The 25391-nt window shown below is 44.7% G+C and overlaps 1 protein-coding gene across 1 annotated transcript in view; it reads left to right on the forward strand.

Annotated features, from left to right (window-relative positions):
- The first annotated feature begins 3242 nt into the window (after positions 1-3242).
- The window catches only part of LOC119161145 (nose resistant to fluoxetine protein 6-like), a 195389-nt gene continuing 173240 nt past the window's right edge, over positions 3243-25391 (forward strand). Inside the window, exon 1 of the mRNA XM_075876715.1 lies at positions 3243-4254. Within this exon, the coding sequence (XP_075732830.1) occupies positions 3585-4254 (670 nt within the window). The 5' untranslated portion in view covers positions 3243-3584. The remainder of the gene's footprint in view (positions 4255-25391) is intronic.

Raw genomic sequence — 25391 nt, forward strand, 5'->3', positions numbered from 1 at the left:
AATTTTTCGTCCAGCCTTGAATACACCCATTTCGGAACGTTACATCCACGTCAGCCATTACGTCATCGGCGCGCTACGAACGATTGAGCAAGGCTTCTCTATGTGTCACTTCTGTCAGGGCGGCACGCTGAGGAAGTGCCATGCGACGTCTGCGAGTAAGTAGCAAGGTAAGGAATATGCCTTCATACCTGGCATGCGCCCTTATCTAGCAATAAATGCTTCTTGATCTCAGAGGCTTTCGTTGAGATGATACATGCTGTCCCTGTAGTTCAGGCTGCTGCAGAAACAGCCAAGAGTAGCACAGGGACATGAAAACTGCAGAATGCGCGGCAAAAACTACACCGCCAGACGGCCAAGGCATTATTTTGTAGTGCAGATGGCCAGTCGACAAAGTAGGGGCGACGTAATGGTATGTTTGCATAGTGAACTTTCATTGAACACCATCAAATCACTTCGCAGTCGATGATAGTCACTCTAGAGAGGCGTGAGAATTATTTTATTCAAAATAAACTGTAATGATGACACGCATAGCTTTGATATTTGCAAATTGAGATCGCCTTAGTCGTGTGAACTAATCAGCGAGCTTATTTGAGGGATATAAAAAAGTCAGACTTTCGATACTAGGCCCGTAAAGCAATGCAAAACTCCAGTTATGCACCGCTGTTGAAAAAAACAAAATATTCTAAAGCCACTTTTATATTGGCCAGGTTACATCCACCTCTACAATGTCATTGCAAACATGCAAGAGTATTATATAATTGAGTCGATGATAAAATTCACTCGTGAATACACCAACGCACTCCTCCTCCCCCCTCCCCCCCCCCCAAAAAAAAGATGCCCGGCAGCCCATTGCTTTGGTCAGGTACCCTTAGCCTGCTTTTAGAGCCAAGAAATGGCAACTGAAATTTTTTTTAATGTTCAGAATTCCTGGTTGCATTTACGGATTCGCGCTAGTGTGCAGAGATGCCTAATTAAATTAGTGATCACGTTTTATCATGTTGAAGTAGTGTTCCAGGGACGTTGCGCCTCTTTTTGGTACGGCAATTAAAATCATATTCAAATTTTGCCATATTCTTTCTGTATGGCACCTTTCACAACTCACTTTCTACCACGCGAAAATCTCTTTTTTGTTTTTTTTCTAGATAAGAAAACTTTTTCTATCGCGCTTGCCTTCAAAAATAAATTCAATTTGATGTCCAATTACCTACATTATTATTTCTTTGAAGCTGGTAGGCGACAAATCGTCACCCTTCCCTTTTCTACCAATGAAATTTTATCGCAGAAGAAACTTTGACATTGTTTGCTGGATCCACTACGCATTTGTGACGTTTTTAAACACGAGAGTGTTTTATGCCGGGTGTCCACCACAGTTCCGTGACGTATTTCTGTTATAGATATGACAATGTAAAATATTTATTATCAGATAGCAAAGATAAGGGAGAACGAAAATTTCCGCTGTGGTGTGCCGAACCAGTGAACTCACGCTCCTCAGTGCGCGACATAAACCACTACGCCACAGAGCACTCCATCATGCTAACGGTGATCATTTATGTACACCTTTTACTACCGGCAGTCCTCAAAGCTCGGCAATTTCAGCGCGTTTTCGTCATCAGTAGCGAGATGGCATGACGGGGGCGCGCGTTTTAAAGGTTGCCGGGCCGCGTTGCCCCCCCTCCTTCCCCCCACAGGCATCATGATGGTCTTTGTTGCTGGTTCACTTGTTTCAAGTGCTTGATTCTCATTGCAATAAAAATAAATAAATCTGAAGATGTTGGTGTTGACTCTTACGTGGCCATATCCTATGCTAAATTTATAAGATGGGTTTACGAAATTCGAGTAAAAATATCTAAGTTTTTACCATGATGCAGGTATTTGGATAAAGAAATTCGACATGTATTTTTAATTTCATTCCACTAATTGTTGAGGGACACCCAAGCTTCGCTTCAAGAGTATAACGCGATAGCGCATTCGTGCACCGTTCGCATCAACTCCTCAATCGGTAGTCTCGCTTCGCTTTTGGGAGGATGCATGTAACGGGCCGAAAAGAAGGAACGTCCATACGCGTAAAGCTAGCCATTTCAAAGTATCCTAAAATGTTTACTGCAAGCACAGTTGAGAAGTGCGCACTTTACGTCCGTAAGGCAACAACCTACGTAGTTCTTCACTTTGTTCATGCATTTGTTGATGATGTTGAACATGCTTATCAATTGCTATGGGCAGGCTTATAAACGCCGCACTCACTGTACAAGTCAAATGCCTTAATGCCTGATGCAATTCTACACTTCTTTCATGCAATATTACATGCTTTAAGAAGACCCCTTGCAATACATGTCATTCATATACGTTTATTTTCTAAGGTGTTTAGAGCCCCGCCGTGGCTCTGACGCTAAACAGTTGGTTGTTACAGAAAGCATGGGTTCATTCGCTGGTCCAACAAAAAAATTATTACTTACTAGCACCTACCTCGAACTTCCGCTCACAGGCGAGGGTGATTACTCGCTTAGCTTGAACGACACCGAAACAGACGCCGCGCTTGATTATCTGTTAAAGGAGTTTTTATATTTAGCAAAAAATCACGGTGGTTTTGGCCAGTTCGTAGGTTCTGAAGATAGTTATAGCGTGAGCTCAGAATGACGAGAAGGTGCTCATTTTCTTTTCCCTTCGTAGTCGTTCTGGGCTTGTGCTATAACAATCGTGTTAACTCTAGAACGTTTAAACCGACGGGCAAAGTGGTGGATGCACATTGTATCAGTACACCTTCGTTTGAAAATCCGTGTTTAATGTTCGAGGTTGGCCGTTCACCGCAGACAGAAAAGTAACAGCAAATGAACCGGCATGCTCTCACTTGCCACCCAAGCATCCTGTGAGGATAGTAAAAAAAACAGAAGCTTAAAAGGGCGCTCCTTATAGCCTTGTATCGTATAGAATAGCAAGACTGGGAAAGAAAGCAGAGAGAGTAAAAGCCCAGGAAAGTCAGGACCAGTTAGATATCCGCCAGATCTGTCGTCAACCATGCCTGCACGGCTTAGTTCAAGGTACGCAAATTTTAATCATTGCTTTCTGTTGACATTACCTTTACATTATGCAAGGACTCAAGTCCACGTTTTGCAACCACCGGCGTACACATTTTCGACGCAGGCAGCGTAGATGAGCGAAGAAAAAAATAACCTATTGCGGCATATTGTCGCTCTTAAGGTGACTCGCACTCGATTCATGAACCAGTATTCTAAGCGGCAATACGCACTAGTTCACTTGTCAAGATTACCATAAATACCGACAAAGTCCTAGCTGGAATTTTTCTGGTGTCAACCTGTTAGCGTTGTTCAGTGCCATAACTTTCTCCGAGAGCCAGCTCGCAGTCTGTGATGCCTCAGACGTTTCTTTTCGCAGCTAAGTGGCCTATATAACCAAAGCTGTGTAAAAAAACGGTTTTGTGCACTACTCAACCAATCCGAAGGTCTTACTGGTCTAACTGCATTTTTTTTAATCTGTGCGGTTCAGCCTATAGGCCACATTACTCGTATCAGAAGGAGCCTCATGAGCAAGCAGGTTTTTTCAAAGCTTGGGCTGATTCTGGCAACGAAATGAAATACTTATCCAAGCTTCCCCTTGGTTTTTGCTTCTGCAGTTTCTCACTTTGGTTAGTCTCTGTGTGTGATGCACAACCTGCCGATGACTTGTGGAAACAACAGAAGAACCACTCGGGTGTGCAGTCGAACAGTGCCGGATTGCACACAACAGTGCGAATGGACCCTCATTTGAGACTGACAGATGAAGAACTCCCGTTTACTTATAAAGGTAATTATACTAAGCCAGATAATGAAGTGTCTTCAACCGCGGCTGTGGAAGTGGCGGAAGAAAGCACAAATGAATCTATTTTTACGGAAACGTTTTTTAAAATTACGATGACTTCTGCTAGCCAAGCGAAGACTGCATCGATGCATCCTGCGCCTTCTACAACAAGTGTCCCTTTTAATGTAACGGAATTCTCTAGCACCGCCGAAGTGAACACATGGTGGAGGAACCACTCTGGGCAGCCTGTGGCAACGTCGTTGGTGCTACAAGAGACTACCAGGCCACCGAGAAATACAACATTCTTCAGCACTTTGAAAAGCACAATCAAGAAGCTCATGTCTCAAGCCGGCAGTGGATTTCTACGGAAGTTGTTCCATGCTGACGTATCTAGTGAATGCGTCATAGGCATAATCAAGTTTACGCAAGCTCTTCAAGAGTTAAAACCATGGGCATTGAGGCGTGAGTATGATGCATCTTAATATTTTTATCTTCCTTGTTTTAGGTCACTGTTGAAAGTGCATAGGAGATGCAGCCTTTTAATTGGATAGTAAGCTATTGTCGAGCATACATGATATTCTCCGTTTATAGTTATGTCTCGTTATAGCTTTTGTCATTTTCCAGTCCGTGAAACACGTTGGCAGGGAAATTTAAGATAAACTGATGATGCGCGCGTGCTTTACATTCCCTTTTTATGGATTAAGGAGATGTTGGCATTCTTTAAAGAATCCGGTAATCTCTCCGTTAAGAGACACTTTGTATACAGTGCGGAGTATTTTCGTAACACAATCTCTTCATTATTATTTACCAGATTTTATGTTACCGTACCTTCAGCAGTGGCTTTACATCATTACATTCCCTCTAAGGCTTTCATTACTTCCCCTCTTGTTACTCGTGGCATGTAAAATTTCTCTGGGCTATTTCCGTTTCTTAAAATATCATCCTCGTTGTATCGCCTGCTGTATAGATCTGTAGAACTACTCCGCTACCTCAATTATCTTCTCCATATTGGTGATCACCTTTGAACTTTGAACTTTGAACTTTATTTATTTCAACATTCGGGATGCTGAGGGCCGTGGTCAAAAAGCCTCTAATGGGCTTGACTGGGACCACGACCCCTTACAAATGGGCAGCATAGGCAACACTTTTATCGCAGTGACCTCGGCTTCCTTGTCCCCTACGTCATTCATCTGAATTTAGCCTATGCGTAGTTTTGCCATCAGAGCTTCAAGTCTCCTTCAGTTCTTTACGGCGTGCTAAATTCTCTAAAGGTTATACCGTTTTATGTCGGATACCTTACGCCTATTATTTTCCTAAAAATCCCACTAGCTCTATTTTGTCTGTTGAATTTGAGGAGTTTATGGTTCGGCGTGTCTTAATAGGGTTTTCTTCTGGCAAGCTTGCCAGAGTACTGTCTAATTACGGTACACATCACCTCTTTTCCACACATTATTTTGATACTAGCTAGAACATGGTTCTTTGCAACAAAGCTAACTTCAGCTTTCTCCATTTGAGCTATGAATTTATTCTGAAGAGAGGCTGAACTCCTGTGCTTTCCATGTCAGCTCTAGCTCATTACTTGGTTTTTTGCGTATCAGCTTATGCAAATCCTTCCTCAAGTCGACGTTAATTCAAGGCCTCACCATTCAATGATCCCTGCATTGGACCTTGCGAACTAATTGCGTATTCCGCACAAGGCGCGAGTGGGCACACAAAATGGAGTCCATTTAATTTTTCAGTTTTTCCAATAGGATTCTCACACGTCCACTCACGGCTAGGCCGTTTTATTTAGAAGGTATTCAAAATATGTAAAATAATCACGTTTTGCGAAGTCTACCAGTAACTCTCCTCCGGATTTTCTAGAAGTGATGTCATCCCCCCCTGTATGGTCTACAGCCTGCTTCTTGAATTCTTCACTATTCAAGTCACTCATCAGTACAGTATACTGTGGCTTTGCGCTACTCACTGGTGATTTTACATCTTCGTAGAAGCGTTCAAAAAGACTGTCATCAAGGGTGGATGTAAACGAATGGGCCTGTACTACTTTCTTCTTGTAGCTCCTTAAAAACCTAATAACGATACTTGCTACCTTCTCATTAATTATATAGTCATGCTCTATGTTACCGGCTATATTTTATCAATAAAGAACCCCAGCCTTAGTTCTCGCCTGTCAGCTAAGCCACGATAGCACAGAACGTGCCGATCCTTCAGCAGTATATAAGCCTCAAATATTTCCCTAACTTCGCTAAGCCGTAACACGTCCGATTTTACACCCTCTAATTCCTGGAATAGAGCAGCTGGACCCACCTCACTAGATGAATTTCTAGCATTAAAGGCAGCCATGTTCTGATTCTAATAATGGCCTGCCCGGACCCAGATATTCTTAGCAATCTCCGCTGCGTGGCCGGTCTCACCACTGCCTTGGTCAGTTTATTTGCATCTGGTGGGGACTGAGGGCCGATGGCTCATTGGATTCTTGTCGAAGGCAGCGGCAAAGTACTGTACCTGGTTTGCCAATGCAGTACTATACACTCCGAGCAGCATGGTGACTGGTGCGCTGCCTCGCGCCTGTTAGAGCGGACAGCCGTTGAAAGCCCGAGCAGAACCAAACGCGCTCCCAACGCCCGCTAGCATATAGATTATCGGAATTATGAACTGTTGCGTAGTAGATGCACCAAAAGGTACATGTTGCGTCCTGCGCGAAGGACGTTTTACAGTTGTTCGACTCGTCCCTGCTTTATTAGCAAGCAATATAAGTGGCTTTCGGCTGTGAGATGTAAAAAGTGTTTGGTTTTTGTTCCCTCTGCCATCTCTCGTTCAGACGCTGCATGCTTGAATTGGTCTCAGACACCACTTCTGCAGCTGCAGCGTTATTCTATGATATTTCGGCAGACATAAAGCTCGTGGGAAACGAAAGTTTTGCAAGACAGTTTAATTCACCGTAACTCACCGTATACCTTTTAATTTATAACTCACCGTATACCTTTTGCAGTATATAGGAATGCAGAGCGAGGTGATTTAGTGCTTTGCTGGCTTGATTAGATTATCAGCTAAAAGGCGAACTGAATTACGTAGGATATTACTGTGAACACAACTAGCCACCCAGGAGCACTATGCAAACGCGGTAGCATCAAGCTAAAACAATGATAGGTTGGTTCACACTTGATAAGCTGGCGCAATCCACCACGAGCAATGGGCCTTGAATTTGGCGTTGTCTTGTTATGTGTTGCTAATCTGAAAATATTTAGGAATAAATTGTTTGCGAAGAAAGTAATTAGCTTATTTCAGGCAAGAAACCCTAACGTTAGTAAAGAATAAGTGTATTTCATATAACTTAAGCATTCGATTCGTTCCGCCTCACTTAGTAAATAGCATTCATAATCGCAAACGCACCATCGCCTAAAACCTAGTGCTTTAGCCCTAAAGGAAGGAAACTCCGGAATTGATAAATTGAATCTCATCCTTTGGAGTGGTTCATCCAGAAGTCTTTTATTTCGATTGATAAAAAATCTGTATGTTAGGAATAATATTTTCAGGGTTAAGAGTAGCACAAATACAAGGTTAAAAACGAAGTTTTGCTATTGCTGTAGCGGCGGGTGTGCGTTTCGCAAAGCAACACAACAGCGCAAGAGGTTGTCGTTTATGAGATGCCACTGTGGCTAACGGGACCGTGGCCGAAGTAATCGCCCCTTCACAAAGTGAAGCGAAAGACGAAATGGGGCTGCGGCGTCTTCTCTGGCCGAAATCGTAGTGGGTTCTCTTTATAGCCCGCGCCTCAAGCTCTTGGCGTATCTGTGTGAGCGGGGAGGTAAAGAGCATGATCATGATGAGCGAAGATGATGCGGCGACACTTTGAAGCAAAACAATTTGCGTGGCTGAGAATTGCCGTGGCACCAAGCCCCAACAAATGAGCGCTCCACCGGCTACTTCCGATGATTTCCACTGAAAATTATTGTGGAGCCACCGATATTTCTAAATATCGACAAAATATTTTGCAAGAACTCGGGTATTGGGCACGGAGCAATATGATTGTAAGTCAAAAAATGACAGCTTACGGCGACAGTTATGAAGCAAGCGTCTTGCATTACACGCATCGGACGCACGCAGTTGCCGTCAGTGTTCTGGCGACGGGCAACAAGGCACTCACTAGCGTGAAAAACGTGGCTGCTTTCGTGCAGGTTTTCCCATTTATTCATAGTGGCACTGCAGAATAATGTTTCCCTACGATATACAAAATCCTGCTCGAAGAACCAGTGCGCCGACCAGGGACGCTTTTGCCACCACAGCTGTCAAATCAATGAGGAGCTGCTTTTTGCTATACAATTTTGCTCTACAAAAATACCACATTTAATTTGCATGTTTAAAACTAATGTTTGTGTGCTCATCGGTGGTGTCTCGACAATACCCTTAGTGGACACCTATGCTCATACCCGAATCACGTAATAAGTAACATTACTGTCTCGGTATATTTCTTCCTGGAGGCAGACATGGAGAATGAATTGAATGATCCAATTGCGGGAGCTACCCCTGTAAGAGTTGCTGTCGCCAGGACCTTTCGAGCGTTTACGAGCCGTCTATTTCGCCACGTGCAAGATTGTGTCTCATTACGTGGCACAAAATTTTGGGAATTCCACTTGACAACAAAACAATAATGGTAATATCCGAATGTTTGAGTCCCAAAATTATGATGTGATTATGGGAGACGCCACAGTGGAGGGTTTCGTAAATTTCGACCACCTGAGAAATGAGTCGAGCACCTTCACCACTAGACCACCATGGCACGTTGCACTTTGCAGCAGGTGGTCGGTTTGTTGACAGTAATATATCCCAGCAAACTTAGGCCGAAGCCCACGAGATACAAAGATGCTACCGATGGAGTTTTGTTTATGCCATACACTCGCGTATGATGATAAGCTCTCTCTCTCTCTTTAACGCTTATGTAATGAAAAAAAATCTTCTCTACACAAAAAGCTGAAATTCTTGTAAATACAGATATGTCAGCATCACATAAAATTGTTCTCTATTCAGTGCAATCAGATTATTCCTCTTATTCATAACACATCCTACCGCTGCACGCGCTTCTTGCGTGCTGGCTTCGCGGTTTTCTTCGCCTCTTGCATCACAAATTTCAAACGCAGAAGACGTACCTATTGAAGTAAGGCCCGTCAGAAATTTTTTCTAACATTGTCTAACTAGGAAGTAGTGTTCTATCTGTTACCAATAAAAGTAACTTAATATGTTACTCGTTACACCAACAAAAAAAAAAGAACGCGTTACCGCCCTACGTTACAAAAAAATGTAACGATTGCCGTTACAGTTACCGAAAAAAATAACGGACGTTACCTATGCTGTTACTTAATAATATATAAGACCATAATTTAGGTTTTGCTGCAGGAACCCTCAGTAAGATTGTCTTAAAGCTCTCACTTATTTTTCACACATAACTACTTCGCCAAATGACAATTTCACCAAAATATTGGTTTTATTAGAGTTGTTTGCACAGATGCAGTGTACCTTAGCAATGTCACAGAGATGATATATTAAGTTGCATCTATGCTTGCATGTGGTGGCTGTAGACTCGAGCACATAGTGAAGCTATTTGTCTCAGCGTCACGTTATACACAATACGAGATTCGATCATCCGCTCCTCAACTTGAATTTCCACAAACTAGCCGAGTTGTATGTTCTCATAAGTATAAACGCTTTCCGCAAAGGACGAATCACTTGACTATCAACAAATTTACGGCATTTTTTCAGCGTGCTTCTCCTGGCAAAATAAACGCACAAAATTAGTATTAGCGAAGAATTGTTTTAGTGGCGTGGTCACCTGAAAATATATTTGTGCATAAACATTTCTTGTTCATTTTAACCAGTTTATTACCGCACAAATTGGGAGCGTTTATGAAAAGGTGCTCAAATCAGCCTCACTCGCTCAGGAGATTTTTATTTAGAAACGTAGCTACACTTGCAGAGAGAAAGAAGCAAAATTTATTTTCTAAACAAAGTTGATAAGACACACAGTATTTACAACTTGATATTTAATTTAAGCAACGATTTTATTTCGAAATTATCATCGGACAGCTTGCCCCGCTTGTTAGCGAATGTGTCCGCATCTAAACTGAATAGCTGCTCGGCGGATGCTATTGAAAGAACTCCTGTGTTCACTTTTAGGAAGAGCTAATGAATGTGCGAAAAGTTTTCCTTGAGTCCACTCTGCGCGAAGTCCCGGGGTACTAAATGGTACCGAGAGAGTTCTTCGTCAGTCAGCGATTACGTAGTACAGCCACTACCAAAAAAATCCTCCTCCGTCGAGTTGGAGCTCAGGAAGGTCGCTGTACGCAGAGTCTCGTTGTTCGCAAGCCGAGAAAGTAGAGAGTTTTAGTGCTGGGTACCCGAGCGGCTTGCGTACGCAGGACGTTGGGGCGGCGGTATTGCGCATGCGCGAAACCCCAGACAGATGCGTCGCAAGATCGCTGGGTCGATGGGGCCATGCGTCCGCGTGGTCCAGCTTCGCAAGAACTCACAAAATCCGCACTGCGGATACTCTAGCTGTCGAGTTAAAATAAGCCAAACTGCGAGCACTCGTAGCGATTACACGGTTTCAGCCAGATTTCCAAAGCTAGAATGGCCCGGAACATAGAAACTATAAGACAAATGGCAGCCCCCAACCAGCTGAATAGGTGGTGCCATCTAGCGCGGTCATTGTGAAACAGACAACCACAACTTTGTTATTGCAAAAACATTGTGCATTGTACATCTGGTGCAAAAACTGCGCAGCAAAAATATTACAAATGAGTAACCTTTTTATTCATTTTCACCTCAAAAACATTACGCGTAAGCTAACACGTTCATGACTGCGGTTGCACGAAGTGTCACAAGATGTCGACACTGTAGTTACAGTAACCTTGTATTTTTCACTTTTTTGCGTATATCAGATTACTGCACACAATAAAAAAAGTGTCCTTATCACTATGTATGTTTAATTTAACATTTTAAATAATAAAAAGACCTAAATAATACTTACGTGACAAGACGATATGGCTCTGCGAGCGCGTGTGAACTTCGTGCGGCTTGCGTTTGCGTGCGTGCCATCGTGGCGCCAACTAAGAGGCATTCCGGTTGGGTATGGGTTGGGCACGCAACGCCGCGCGCTCCCAAGCCCACAGCGCCCCAAGAGAATGCGTACTCAGCACTAAAACTCCCTAGTATCGACAGCTCGCCTTGGGATGCTCGGGGCGTCATGCATGCGCAGTACCGCCACCCCCCCCCCCCCCCCTCCTGTGTACGCAGGCCGCCTGCATACTGAGCAATAAAACCAGTGAAGCTCAGGGCTTGCTCACGCAGAGGTGACCCTCACAGTTCGTGTGAGCAGCTTCTACAATGACACGAGTTCCTTCGTCTTTGTGCACGTACAGAGTAGTGATGCTGTAGAGCGCAGGGTGGCCGCCGCAGCGATCGCAATGAATGGCCAGAGAGCCATCGTCTCGTTTCGAACATTATTGTCCGGCTCTCAGAGAGAGCCATTGAGATATCTGCCTGTCTGGCCGATGTGGCAGGCTCTAGACGACAAAGGGACTCTGTAGACCCCCCCCCCCCTCCTCGCAAACATTCCAGAAACCGAATATGATGCCATACATAGCATCCAACTTGGCGTCTCGTGACCGGACTGCTCCTCCGTGAGAGCATACTAACTTGTGTGGGTCCAAAAAACCACGTCAGTACCAACGTCTAGGCCAATCTTTTTCAACCTGTGTGAACAAAGCTGATGTTTGTATGAAATTATCACGACTTTTCCGTCTTCCCATACTTTCCTGTACGCCATTATGTGCAGCACGTCGTACGTGCCCCGGAGCTCTGTAGATGCTTTCGGCCACAGCAACCAGCAACGTCTCAAGGTAGCCAGCTTTTCCAAGACGAGCCACAGTGGCCTATACTGTCTTCATGTCCGTGCAGAGAATCGCTGCCTGCTAAAGATACCATCCTGCCCTACCAAACTCCTCAAACTAAATTTTTTGCATGCTTTTTTTTTGTCAATACCTGGTCGGTGACAGCAGTCCGACGCTGGAACAAAAGAATTTGTCGGGGGTAGTTCTGGGAATGGGGCACGATCGGAATGAAAAAGTAACGAGTAACGTGGCACCTCACGTTACCGAAAATCGTTTAAGGAAGTACGTTACCCATTACAGTTATGAAATTGAAATGAGTACGTTACTAAATTACCAAAAAAAAGTTACGCGTTACCGGTAACGTAGTTACTTGCAACGCGTTACCACCAACACTGCTAGGAAGTTGCGGAACGGTATCAAAACTAGTAGATGTGCAACAAGAAAAATTGCAGTGTCACGCCCATTCAGGAAATAACACCTAAAGAACTTTTATCAATAACGACGATTAGAATTTGTGTGTGACATTTTACTACGCTGCCCTCTGCCGTTATGGCTGAGAAAGTGGTGCAAATTAAATGGTCAGAATGAAAGCCTTCGAGATGAAGAGGAGTTTCGTGACATCGCATTAAGCATTTATTGAGATGGCCGTCATGTCCAGTGGTGTAAATAAAGGGGGGAGGTAAAGGTGCTTGACCCTCTTGTGTTCCTGCTGCAGAAGGGGTGGAGGCTAAGCCTTGAAATTATACCCATTAAGAATTATCTTCCAAATGTCAGATTTGCATTTCCTGGCAGTCAAGGACAAGAAGCTTTTCGTAAAAGGAAGCACAAAAAGCTCTGCCATTTTTGTTGCATATTTTAACCTGTATGACGAAGCTGAGAATAGTATAGAGCCTGTCTGCGAGCTGCAATCAGAAACTGACCCTGACATTCGATGTCGCTTGGTGCTATTTTTGGAGACCAGGCACCGACATTAGGCATGCCTTCATTTTACAAATAATATTATTACTATTGCTATACGTAAATCCGAAAGTCTACCGTATTTACTCACATAATTTGAGCCCTAGCATAATTTGGGCCCTAGCATAATTTGCTCACCCCTAATATGTTGCCAGCTTTACGGGAAAAATATTTACTTGCATATTTTGCGCTCTCAGACCAGTACGAGCCAGCTCGCTGGTGCGTGGACGAAAATTTTGGGTTTCATATTTCAGTCGGGCGTGCCGGGCTCGCGCCCTACCGATAAGCGAGCGCAGTCAAACGGGCTGCGAGTGCGAAGACCGTTTTTTCGAGGACTTTCCCTGACCTAGATTTACTAAATCACCGTACCCTAACGCCCAAACCTATTGACGGGTCAACGCTGATGGGTCGCCAGAACTGCTGGATCGTTTTCCTAATACTTTCCTCTATAGTTTTCACTCCTGTATCTCTCTATCTCTACCACTGTGAGCATAGCCGCTGACGTCACGGCACGGGTAACGTTCGGCACCGGAGGCATGAGAGGGCTTGTCGCGCCAACTGTTGCTCTCGTTCTCTGCGGTCGCACTCCAACACGCGCTTGGTTGATTTCGGAAGTTTAAGCTTCGCCATCTGTCAGCCGCGTTTTCTTAAAAATGTCTTGCGATGTGCTACAGCAACTATATATATGACAAAATTCAAGCTCGTTGTTACAAAGTTTGCCGATGAAAATGCGAATCATGCCACCGCCAAGTAGTTACATTTGAAGTGCCTCAACGTGTGACAATCTGTGCGATCGGTACGGGAAAATGCAGAAGAGTCTGCGCTTGCTAATACAAGTTTCTTGCCTGTTGCGGAGCTTTTCAATTATGTGCGAACGCTTAGTTTGTTTGGTTTTGCTGTGTCGTGGGACCTAGTTTCTCTGTTCATTGTCGAGAAGAGCTTCGAAAAAATAGGACATTCGAACGGGCTGAACAGAACAGAGAGCAATGGTCTTTGGAAGGGTGGTGACAGAGGCCACGGCCATGATTCTCAGTCGGGCCTTTCGATCAGTGATTTCGAGGAGACCGCGCTTGACCGGGTTTGACTGCTTTAGGTACACGCTAACTCTTGAAAATAAACAAGTGCACTTCGATCGCACTCCAAGGTAATAAATTTTTTATATTATATGCGGTGCGCGTTAGTAGTACATAGTTTTGTGTGCGTTCACCAAATCCTCGCGTAATTTGCGCAATCCCTTCTCGGAGCCCCAAAATCACAAAAAGGTGTGCAAGTTATGTGAGTAAGTACGGTATTTTACAGACAAATAATACATATTTATAACAAATGCCCAACATTTCAATATACGTGTGTTCCCTATTTGTGGTTTTTTATCAATGTATATATAATAAATCTATCGGCTATACGTACTACAGTATAAAGTTGAGTGCGCATCCTATCCATTTTTTTCACTTTTGCTAAGTTGGGCCCCTTTTGTATGGCCACATTGAAGCTATTTACAAAAAAAAAAACAATACGTAATACAATTAAGACTACCCTATTGCAAAAACCAGCGCCACTGGGTACCAGCGTCTTGCGCCATTGCTGATTATGGGCCCAGTATGGCGCTGGTACTGGGACACTGCCACTCCAGCGTCCCAGTACTCTTCGCAAAATAGCTTCACAGGGTTAAAACGGGGATGTACATTCGCTATAAATAAATGAATAAACAAATAAATAAATAAAGAAAATAGCGCGCAATCACTTAAAAAGCAAACAATAAAGTGCAAAGGATAAAATGCTGCCCGGTGGGATTTGAACTCGCCGCCTTCCGATTTAGACCAGAGTACACTAACCATTAGGCTACGCCAGTTTTTTTCATGGTATTTGATAAAGTACTTGCGCAATAAAGACAAAATCAAGCGAACAAAGTTACAATCAAATAGCGAAAGTAAGCACTCAAGCGTTACTCATAAACACTAAATGGCTGACACAGCGTGAGTTACATGGAGAGTTCTTCACATCGTGTTATACAAACAAAAAAGGGGTGAGGTCAAATAGTTCTCTAAGACGGAGTACCAGTCCTGTCTGAAGTCTAGCTCATCGTAATTGTTTTTTTTTAGGTGAATAGCCATTTGAATGAAGTGTGCGCTTGAAGAGGTGGTGGGCTCTGCGTTGCGGTCTTGCATTCGTGTCTTTCACAAGCTGTGCATACCCATGAAAAAAAAAACATATCATATGGTACTTCATCAAGCGCTGCTGGTAGAAAATAACGTATTGTGTGAGAATTAATGTCAAAACCATGAAGCTATGCCAGAACGTGTTCGTTGAGTTGTAAATCAACTACTTATTGAAAGAAAGAGCCGTTTGACTTCATATTTACAAATTGCACAGTCAAGATTGACGCGATATTCCTTTCCAAATAACAATTGGTCTCGATTCGACAGTGACGAACGGTTTCTGGCGCTTGATAATGTGCGGATATTAGCAAGAGCGCAATTTTTTTTGAAGCATCCATATTTCAACTATGAAAAATCTCAAATTGACTGGAAGAGCAGCCACAGATAGTCGGCTGTTGCTGCCGAAATTTTTTTTCTTTGATAGACGGTTCTCGCACTTGCTAATGGTCAACATGATACAGATGATTTAAAATGATTTGTTCGGTAGATATGCACACATACGAGTAAATATTGAGTTTTTTTTAGCGCAAGCACCAATACAGCAGTGTATATCCGGCGTGCTAAATTACTTATTTGTATGCAGTTATATCTATACCTGCAACTAAGAAATCACCGAAGAAAGTACTCGTGCAGTTCACTGAATATGTATACCAGTGTGTTAGTTCACTAACGCGTACCAAATTACCAACTAAAAATGACATGTTCTCACATACGAGTCACAGAAGTACCGGCTACTGCGCTCAGAAGGAAGCTTTCGGCGACAGCCTGCGTTGCTGAAAGCACGACACATCGATGATCGCCGCTCCTTGTGCGGGCACCGCACACGCGGAAAAATAGTTGATTTAGGCTCAGGGATGTCTAAACTGTATTTTACAGTAATTCTTACACTTTAGCATTGAGCCTACTTGAAGTATAAAGCGCCGGTAGCATGTACACCGACGCGGCCGGCACGGTAGGCCTCACTAGGACGGGGCCCTGGGTAAGGCCGCTTTCGCAACAGCTGAGTTGCGATCCTTGAATTTCTGCACTTGAGCTTCGCAACATTTCTGTTACCCAAACTGTACCTCAAGTAAGTAGAAGGTCAATCATGCACTTGTTGAGTGGTGGTACCGAGCGACAGTCGTTTTTCTCGCCTACGCTGGCAGTATACAGTGGGTGAGCCAGTGTACATATATATGCAGTCACATCGATAACAACAATAAAAAATGCCCAAAGAAATACTATCGTAATCCGCTGAAAACGCGTGCCAGCTAGGTAGTCCGTTCACGAAGGCGTTCTAAATTACAATTGGAAATTGCGTGTTGTTACATATCAGTCGGAGAAAAACCTGCGAAGTGCGGCTGGTAGCTTTCGGTGACAGACTGCGTAGCCGAAAGCTTGACGCATCGATCATCAGCGCTCCTTGTGCGAACATCGACACAAGGCAAAATAGTTGTTTTAGGTTCATGGATGTCTGAACTAATTTATTGTACATACGTGTACATACCCAGCCATATGCGGTCTGATATCTCCGAATATTTTCATGCTGAGCCGCGACACGCACACGCCGGTGTGCTAAAGACGTATGAGCGGATTTGCCAACGTTACTACTGGCGGGGTATGTACACGTTTGTACGCAAACGCATTCGCTTATGTTACCTGTGCCAGCAGCGCAAGACATTTCCTCATTCGCCCGGTCAACTGCAGCCTTTACCATGTCCTGCACGCCCATTTTACCGTGTTGGGATTGACCTATACGGCCCGCTACCGTGCTCTGTTGGTGGTAATCAATGGGTGATTGTGGCTGCCGACCATCTGACATCTTCGGTAGCCGCCACCACACATCGCTGCCATTCGCCGTTCTTGCGGTTTGTCAAGACACTACCGGAGTATTTATTTCTAATCCGAACTCGTGTCCCCTCAGTTTGCACCGCAACGAGACGCTCGGCCACATTCAGCTTATCGATGAAGGTAATATCGTGCCTGCCGATTTCTTCGACACCAAGTCAAATATAGAGCTGAACGCGTTGGTTCCTCACTTTGCCTCGAACAGCGTGTCATCCAATGCATTTCACAGTTCTATTGACAGCCATCTCTCCCCGGCTCAACGAGAGCCGCTTGTGTACCCTGTTGCACGCACTCAGGCGTTCGTTTGACATTCCCCAAGTGGTGCTAGGAAGAACAAACACCGTTGTGCACACGATTGACACAGGGAAGAGTACTCCTTTGCGCCCGCGCCCCTATCGTGTGTCCCCGGCGGAGCGTCACGTAATTGCAGAACAAGTAGACGACATGCTACAGCGTGGAGTCATCTAGCCTTCTTGTAGTCCTTGGTCTTCACCAGTTGTACTCGTCAAAAAAAAAGGATGCTTCGATCCGGTTCTGCGTAGACTACAGTCGCCTAAACAACATTACGAGGAAAGATGTTTGCCCTGTTCCTCACATAGACTACGCTCTCGACTGTCTCCAAGGTGCAGAATTCTTGTCCTCGCTTGATTTTCGCTCAGGTTATTGGCAGGTCCCAATGCCTGAGCCTGATCGTCCAAAAACGGCATTTGTCACACCGGATGGTCTCTATGAACTTACCGTAATGCCATTTGGACTCTGCGATGCGCCCGCCACATTCGAGCGAATGATGGACAGCATTTTACGCGGTCTCAAATGGAACACATGCTTGTGCTATCTTGACGTTGTGGACTTTTCACCCGATTTCACTTCGCATCTCACTCGTCTGCGTAAAATTCAACAGTGCCTCACAAACGCAAGGCTTCAGCTTAACCTGAAGAAATGTCACTTAGGGGCTAAACAACTCACCATACTTGGTCATGTCATCTCGAAAGCCGGCATCCTTCCCGACCCTGACAAGCTTCGTGCTGTTGCCGAATTTCCTAAAACCACTACAGTTAAAGAACTACGGAGCTTTGTGGGCCTGTGCTCCTATTTTCGTCGGTTTGTCCGGAACTTTGCTTCCATCATCGCTCCGCTCACCAAACTCCTTGCTGGCCCTGCAGATCTTCCGAATTGGACTGCAGCCTGTGACGAATCCTTCGCAACACTGTGCCAACTCCTTACCTCACCACCCGTACTACGTCATTACGACCCTACTGCGTCGACCGAAGTACACACGGGTGCAAGTGGCGTCGGCCTTGGTGCAGTACCCGCGCAACGCAAACCAGGTTTTACGGAGTATTTGGTCGCCTATGCCAGCCGCGCCCTCGCTAAGACAGAAGCCAACTATTCTGTTACGGAAAAAGAATGCCTGGCGATTGTGTGGGCGTTAAACAAGTTTCGCCCCTATTTGTACGACCAAACGTTTGATGTGGTAACTGACCATCACGCACTCTGTTGGTTGATCCCGGCTGCGGCGGCTGCATTGCCGATGGGGGCGTAATTGTTGTAGGCCCGTGTGCTCAGATTTGGGTGCACGTTAAAGAACCCCATATGGTCGAAATTTCCGGAGCCCTCCACTACAGCGTCTCTCATAATCAAATGGAGGTTTTGGGACGTTAAACCCCACATATCAATCAATCACTCTGTTGGTTGGCTTCACTGAAAGATCCTTCTGGTCGCCTCGGACGTTGGGCACTACGCCTCCAGGAATTCGACATACGCGTTGTCTACCGATCGGGGCGAAAGCACTCTGACGCAGATGCGCTTTCACGATCACCCGTGAAATCTGATAATACGAAAATATCAGCCCCTGACCTTCCCCTCTCTGCCGTCAGAATCACAGACATGTCATCCGAACAGCGGAAAGACCCTTGGATTGTCTCGCTCTTGAATATTCTTTCTGACGCATCAACTTCCGGTTACCCACGTGCTCTTCGCCGCCAAGCAACGCATTTCACCATACGAGATGGCCTGTTATACCGTCGCACCTATCAAGTGGTGGGTTGTAAATGACTGCTAGTCATACCCAGCACCTCCACCACTTCGCAAGGGAGTTTAATAGCGGCGCCAAGTAGTAGGCAGGCAGCCGGTACGGACAGAAATGCTCGAGCAGTCCAGCGTCTACAGCCCGTGCAACCACTTGTGCTTTGTACTCAGAGAGAGATGGTTCCACTAGTCAGTGCTTTGCGAATGCCCCACTACAATATGTGGGGTTTAACGTCCCCAAACCACCATATGATTATGGGAGACACCGTAGTGGAAGACTCCGGAACTTTCAACCACCTGGAGTTCTTCAACGTGCAACGAAATCTGAGCACATGGGCCTACAACATTCCCGCCTCTATCAGGAAGGCAACCGCTGCCAGGATACGATGCCGCGACTTGCGGGTCAGCAGCCGAGCACCTTAGCCACTAGACCACCGCGGTGGGGATGGATGTCTAAACTATACTTTACATCTATTCTCAAACTTTAAAACTGTGTGTACCGGAGGCAAGAAGCGCCGGTAACGTATACCCGACGTGTCTGGCCCGATAGTTTAATGCTCGCTGGGCCGGGCACTGGGTATGACCGCTCTCTACGCGGTGAGTTGGGATGGACGAAGTTTCTGCATTTGAGCATCGGAACATTTGTAACTGTTACCTCAAGTAATGAAAAGGATAAGCACGGCCAGACATCCATTTACGCGGTGTGGCGGAATGGAACGACAGCTTTTTCTCGTGTCTCCGCTGGGAAACCTTGAGAAGTTATCGAGAAAGCTCATTTACGTTTCGTCAACTTGGCGACAAAAACAATTTTCTCTTTTTGTTGGCAGTGGCGTCCAGCTCCAGGTTTATAAACACTGCAACCTGGAATTGTTACAGCAATACACGGCTGATGCGAATATGGCCGGTATACGCGGGGGCATATGCAAAAAGGTGCATTATAATGGCAGCGATACGTATGCGCACCGCAAAAATTACGCATGCCTGGTATCTGTTCAGGTAGCATCTCTCACTGCCGTCGAATGAAGCGTTTTATATTTAACGAGACCGAAACATACCATGGCACATGTATACATTAATGTGCACGCTACGCTGGAAGAAGCAGTGCGTGCTCCAGTATTTACCAGCGATTTCCTGTGAATATTCCAGCGCTTCCAGCGCTTCGCAGGGCGCACAAACATCACAGCGGTTGAGCCAGCTGCCCTACCATTGCGGCATACATATTTCCTAGTGCGCCAAGTGAAGTGACGGTAAATACCAGCGAGTACCATTGTCTCCAGCGTGTACCAGTGCCAAAAAAACGGACTGGCATCATACTGGGGACACTGTTATTCTGCAATAGGGTACATTTGAGCTCAATCAACGAAAAGAGCCAGAATAATTTCGTACAGGCCACTCAACAAAACACCATAGTCATACTATCAACCAAGTGACAGAAAAATGTGCCGAATATAACAATCTATAGGGCACAGCCTTCATAGATTATGAGAATACATTTCGTTCTGTCGAAATATCCGCAGTGATGCAGACTCTGTGGAATTAGGACACTGACAAAACCTATGTAAACATACGGGAAGAAATATACAGCGAATCTACAGCCTCCATAGTCTTTTATGAGGAAAGTGACAGAATTTGAATAAAGAAGGGTGTAAGACAGGGAGACTGTATTCTGCAATGCTATTTATCACGTGTACATGAGGTTTTCATGTTGGTAGATTGGGAAGAGCTTAGAATAAGAGTTAAATAAGATTATCCTGTGATTAGCAGTTGAGATCGCATTGATGAGCAACTGAGGGTTTAAAATACAGCTCATGATTGCTTAACATGACACGTAAAGCAGAAAAGTAGGACTGAAAATTAGTGTACGTAATATCAAGTTATTGTAAAATAGTCTCGGTACACAACACCCCTTCTCGATAGGTGAAGAGACATTGGAACGCGTGAAAAAACCAGTCTACTTAGAATGGGTAGTAATGCTGGAGTCGAACCATAAATGTAAAATAAACAGGAAAATAAGAAACAGATAGAGCACACTCGGTGAACGTTCTCAAATCACGAGTAATAGCCTACCACTAATCCTTCAGAGGAAGATATAAAACAGCTGTATCTTGCCGATACTTACCCAAGGAGCAGAAAACTGGAGGATAGCAAAGAGGTTTTAATTAAATTGAGGATGACGCTGCCTACGCTGGAAAGGAAAAGGAGAGGTACTCCTAAAGAAACAGAAAGAGTGTATCAGGCAACAAACTGGGGTTATGGATATAGTAGTTGAAATCAAGAAGAAGAAAGGGACAAGGGGCAGACACACAGCGCGTAAACAGCACAACCGCTAATCGTTAAGGGTAACTGACTAGTTTTCAAGAGAAGGCAAACGCGTGAGTGGGATACAGAAATTTATGTGGGCAGGTGAGATTAAGACCTTTGCAGGTATAACGTGGCCGCATAAATCATACTACCAGATTTATTGGTGGAACGGGGGGAATGTCTTCGTACTGCAGCGTTCGTAGTCAGTCTGATTGTGGTGATAATGATGATAATCTTCAACTGAACGTGTAAGCGAAAGGAAACAAATAGAAAGGCCGCGCACTACTTTCATACTTGAACCAATACAGCGAGAAAGTACACACATCAGCACAGGTGAGATGACGATCAGCGATGTCCTCGTATTAACTGTGGTGCTGCTTTAGCTAACTAGGTGAACAATTTCAGGTATTTAATACGAAGAACGCTACTGGCACACGGTGCTATTTTGAGCCGTAGCTTTTGATTTCACACTAACTGATAAATGCATGCCTAACGAACAAAAATGGCAGAAAAATTCACGGAACACCAAACAAATCTAGAAATATACGAATCTTCAAGAAATGAATTATGACTATTGGGCGAAGCTATGGGCACCGTATAGATTAGTAACAATGCGTTCCCTGAGTGTTGCCCTATAAAATACAAAGAGAATGACAAGAAGTGGCTTAGATATGTGGGATTTAACGTCCCAAAACCACCACTTGATTATCAGAGACGCCTTAGTGGAGGGATCCGGAAATTTCCACCACCTGGGGTTCTTTAGCGTGCACCTGAATCTGAGCACACGGGCCTACAACATTTCCGCCTCCATTGGAAATGCAGTTGCCGCAGCCGGGATTCAAATCCGCGACCGGCGGGTCAGCAGCCGAGTACGTTAGCCACTAGACCTCCGCGGTGGGGCACAGGAAGTGGCTTAAGGAGTCGACGAAAAAGCTAGGTCTTAAGGTCAATCTTGTCTACGTTGATGTCGCCGACTAGCAGGGTCGTAGATCCCGGTGGTTGCACACCGCACCCGTGCCCCTCTACCCTACGAAACTTTTTTTGCCATGGCATGTTATAGAGAGCGAAAAGTGTCAATTTCGAAGAGGTGCCCCCCTCCCCTTCTATTTAAAAGTTCTGCCTACGCCCCTGCCAACTACTGTAAAGGGTTTTAGCTTGCAGATTCATTTATTCTTCCATCACAATTGTGTACACATTTTAGTCACGTACACACATACGTTTCTACTGTAGCAACTAGCAACAGTTTCCTATATAGAATGATTGTATACAGTGAGAGCGGAGAACAATGCTACGTCCTAGGCTCCCTAATGTGTTGCTGGACGTCGCTGCCTGGTATAATGGCTGTGTGCTTCTAAGTGTTTTATATTGTTCAGTCGAAGTATTATTGATAATAGCCTATTGGTATTTTTCTCTATTAAAGCTGCTTTTTGTGTCCCACATCTATGCATCTACGCGTGACGAACAAGGCATGGCCTCAAGGTGGTTCGGCCCTAAAAAAGCCTCCATTCAGGGGTGCATATCGATTATATATACACATGTCTAAACATGCTTAAAGCGAGTGTTGCTCTAGTTGCAGCTTTAGCTCGAAGAATTATGCCCCTCCCACCGCCGTGGTGTTCTAGTGGCTAAGGTACTTGGCTGCTGACGCGCAGGTGTTGGGATCGAACCCCGGCTGCAGCTGTTACATTTCCGATGGAGGCGGAAACGTTGTAGGTCCGTGTGCTCAGATTTCGGTGTAAGTTAAAGAACCCTAGGCGGTCAATATTTCCGGAGCCCTCCACTACAGCATCTTTCATAATCTTATGGTGGTTTTGGGACGTTAAATCCCACATATCATCATCATCAGGAATCATGGCCGGTCTTGACAAACGCATCTCACGCTAAAATGTTTTACGAGAAAGTTTCAGTTAATTAAGATGCGAGGTATGATTACTCAAGCGGTTGACTGATTGCGAAATGCAATTACGAAAGACATCATTTCTGAATACGACACGAAGTCCTATTTTGTGACAAGGGCGCTAAAAGCATGCTAACGCTTCTTTTCTTTACTTGCATGATTTCTTAGACCACCAGAACTATCATTGTAAACGCAGCATCAGCCTTATACCAAACAGGTGTATTAAAATTTTTTTGTGTACTGCACAAACTTTTAGCATCTATCTATCTATCTATCTATCTATCTATCTATCTATCTATCTATCTATCTATCTATCTATCTATCTATCTATCTATCTATCTATCTATCTATCTATCTATCTATCTATCTATCTATCTATCTATCTGTCTGTCTGTCTGTCTGTCTGTCTGTCTGTCTGTCTGTCTGTCTGTCTGTCTGTCTGTCTGTCTGTCTGTCTGTCTGTCTGTCTGTCTGTCTAGTCACCTACGCCCGGTTACTCTCCTGATCACCCCCTTCACCATATTAGTATGAGAGCATAAGATGGCTTAATGAATATTAAGACACGTATAATTTCACGTATATAAAGACACGTATATAATGAATATAAGACACGTTAAGACACGTATAATTTCACAATCCTACCGCGTGTATCGTGAAGACCCCCCCCCCGCCCACCTTGGTGGTCTAGCGACTAAGGTACTCGGCTTCTGACCCGCAGGTGGCGAGATCGAACCGCTGCTGTGGCGACTGCATTTTAGGTGGAGGCGAAAATGCTGTAGGCCCACGTGTTCACATTTTGATGCACCTAAAAGAGTCCAAGTGGTCTACATTACCGTAGCCCTCCTCTACAGTGTCTCTTGTAATTATATGGTGGTTTTGGGACGTTAAAAGCCACATCCATCAATTGCGTCGTGAAACCGTTTCCGCCGGACGTGTGGTGCATTCGCGCAGGCGAGTATATGCCACAGGTGTACGCAGTTATGGGCCATAGGTGATTGACAGTTTATTTATATTTAGGAACTATGAAAACAGACATGCAAAAATTTCGCGCGTGAACCTAAGGAAAAAGCTCACATAAGCAGCGTTGACCCGACGAGTCCCAAAAATAAACATCAAGGTTACAGCAGGAATCAAACCCAATCATTCTGCGTGGCAATGAAGCATTGTACCACAGAGCCACGCCAGGTATCGGAGCTTATTTTTAAAAACATCATAATGTTCGTGAAACGTCAATTCGTGTAACAGTGCTGCCTATCCTACTTTATAAACATTGCATATGTACTCTTACGATATAGCTGTCGTGTCGGGTTAATGTTAATTGGAGTTAGGCACCATCCGCTGAAGTTCATTTATGTAGGAATGCCCCGGGCTAACATGCTCGCGAGCACCAGCGCTTCATATCAGCTTATCCCTTCTGGTGTTGCTAACATGCATGTTGCTGTTGGCATGGTTAGGCCACAGTAAACAACTGGTTATATAAAACATACGCAGCTGTTCAGCATGTGTCTCTGCCTGCATTTGTACGTATCTCAAGCCGATTTTGCAAAGTTTAACTCAGTTAAAAGATAACAACCCAGTTACATTTCATCCACATGCTTCGTTTAACGTCAATTCCCAAAACTTGTGGGGTCTGGCGAATGTTTTTCAAACGTGGCAACGCAGTCACCTTTCCGGCAAGGTGTGCTCATTATGCCCGACATGAAATCACTGACGGTACACTGTTGTATATTTATTCTCTGGTTAAAATATTTGTGAGTATTGAACTTACGATATTTGACAAGAACGCGGCATGGCATAAACAACGCTATAGATGCGCGTTATAAAATTTGGGGATTTTAAGTAGAACTCCCTTGCACATTGTTATTAAAGGGCCTCTAGGCCGTCTCCGATGTCGTTTTTCTAGTATTTCAAGTAAACACGCGCATCGTGTGCAGAATGTCTTCGCTATTATCGATTGTACTCGTGGCCACACTTCTAACCACCGGCGCACCAGAAATTCCAATTAACGATTCCTCCTGTTCTCCGGGCCTCCCGGGCCTCGGCCGTGACACTCAGTACGAATATTCTGTGATTGGTGGAGCAAGAGCCTACGGCTTACCGTTAGTCTGCAAACAGCTGTCAGTGCTGCTTGTTGCTGTTTGTCGTGTTACCCACGTGCGCGCACGCGCCCTTGCGAATGAACAATTGCTGCCCGTAACACAGGGCCCATAGCGGAACGATTAGGATAAACACGAGCCAGCATGGCAGCAGCGGTTCGCCAACAAGCACGCAGTTGTCAGAGTCCACGTAGGGACGGAGTCGCATCAAGTGGTAGTGGACAGTGTTTCAAGGAGGGCTGGGCAATATCGAACATACATATATCTTAGATACTACCTTAGATACGCTGTGAATGTCGTGTATCTGTATCGCGATACGTCTCATATTAGAAGCATTTTTATCTGTAGTTGTCCGTTACTTTCGATAATGTATCGTGTATTCTAAAATACAAGATAACTCAAACGCAACACTACCGTGTGAAACATTAAAAACTGACTGATGTTAACTTGA

Source organism: Rhipicephalus microplus, chromosome X (assembly GCF_043290135.1).
Source record: "Rhipicephalus microplus isolate Deutch F79 chromosome X, USDA_Rmic, whole genome shotgun sequence".
NCBI lineage: Eukaryota > Metazoa > Arthropoda > Arachnida > Ixodida > Ixodidae > Rhipicephalus > Rhipicephalus microplus.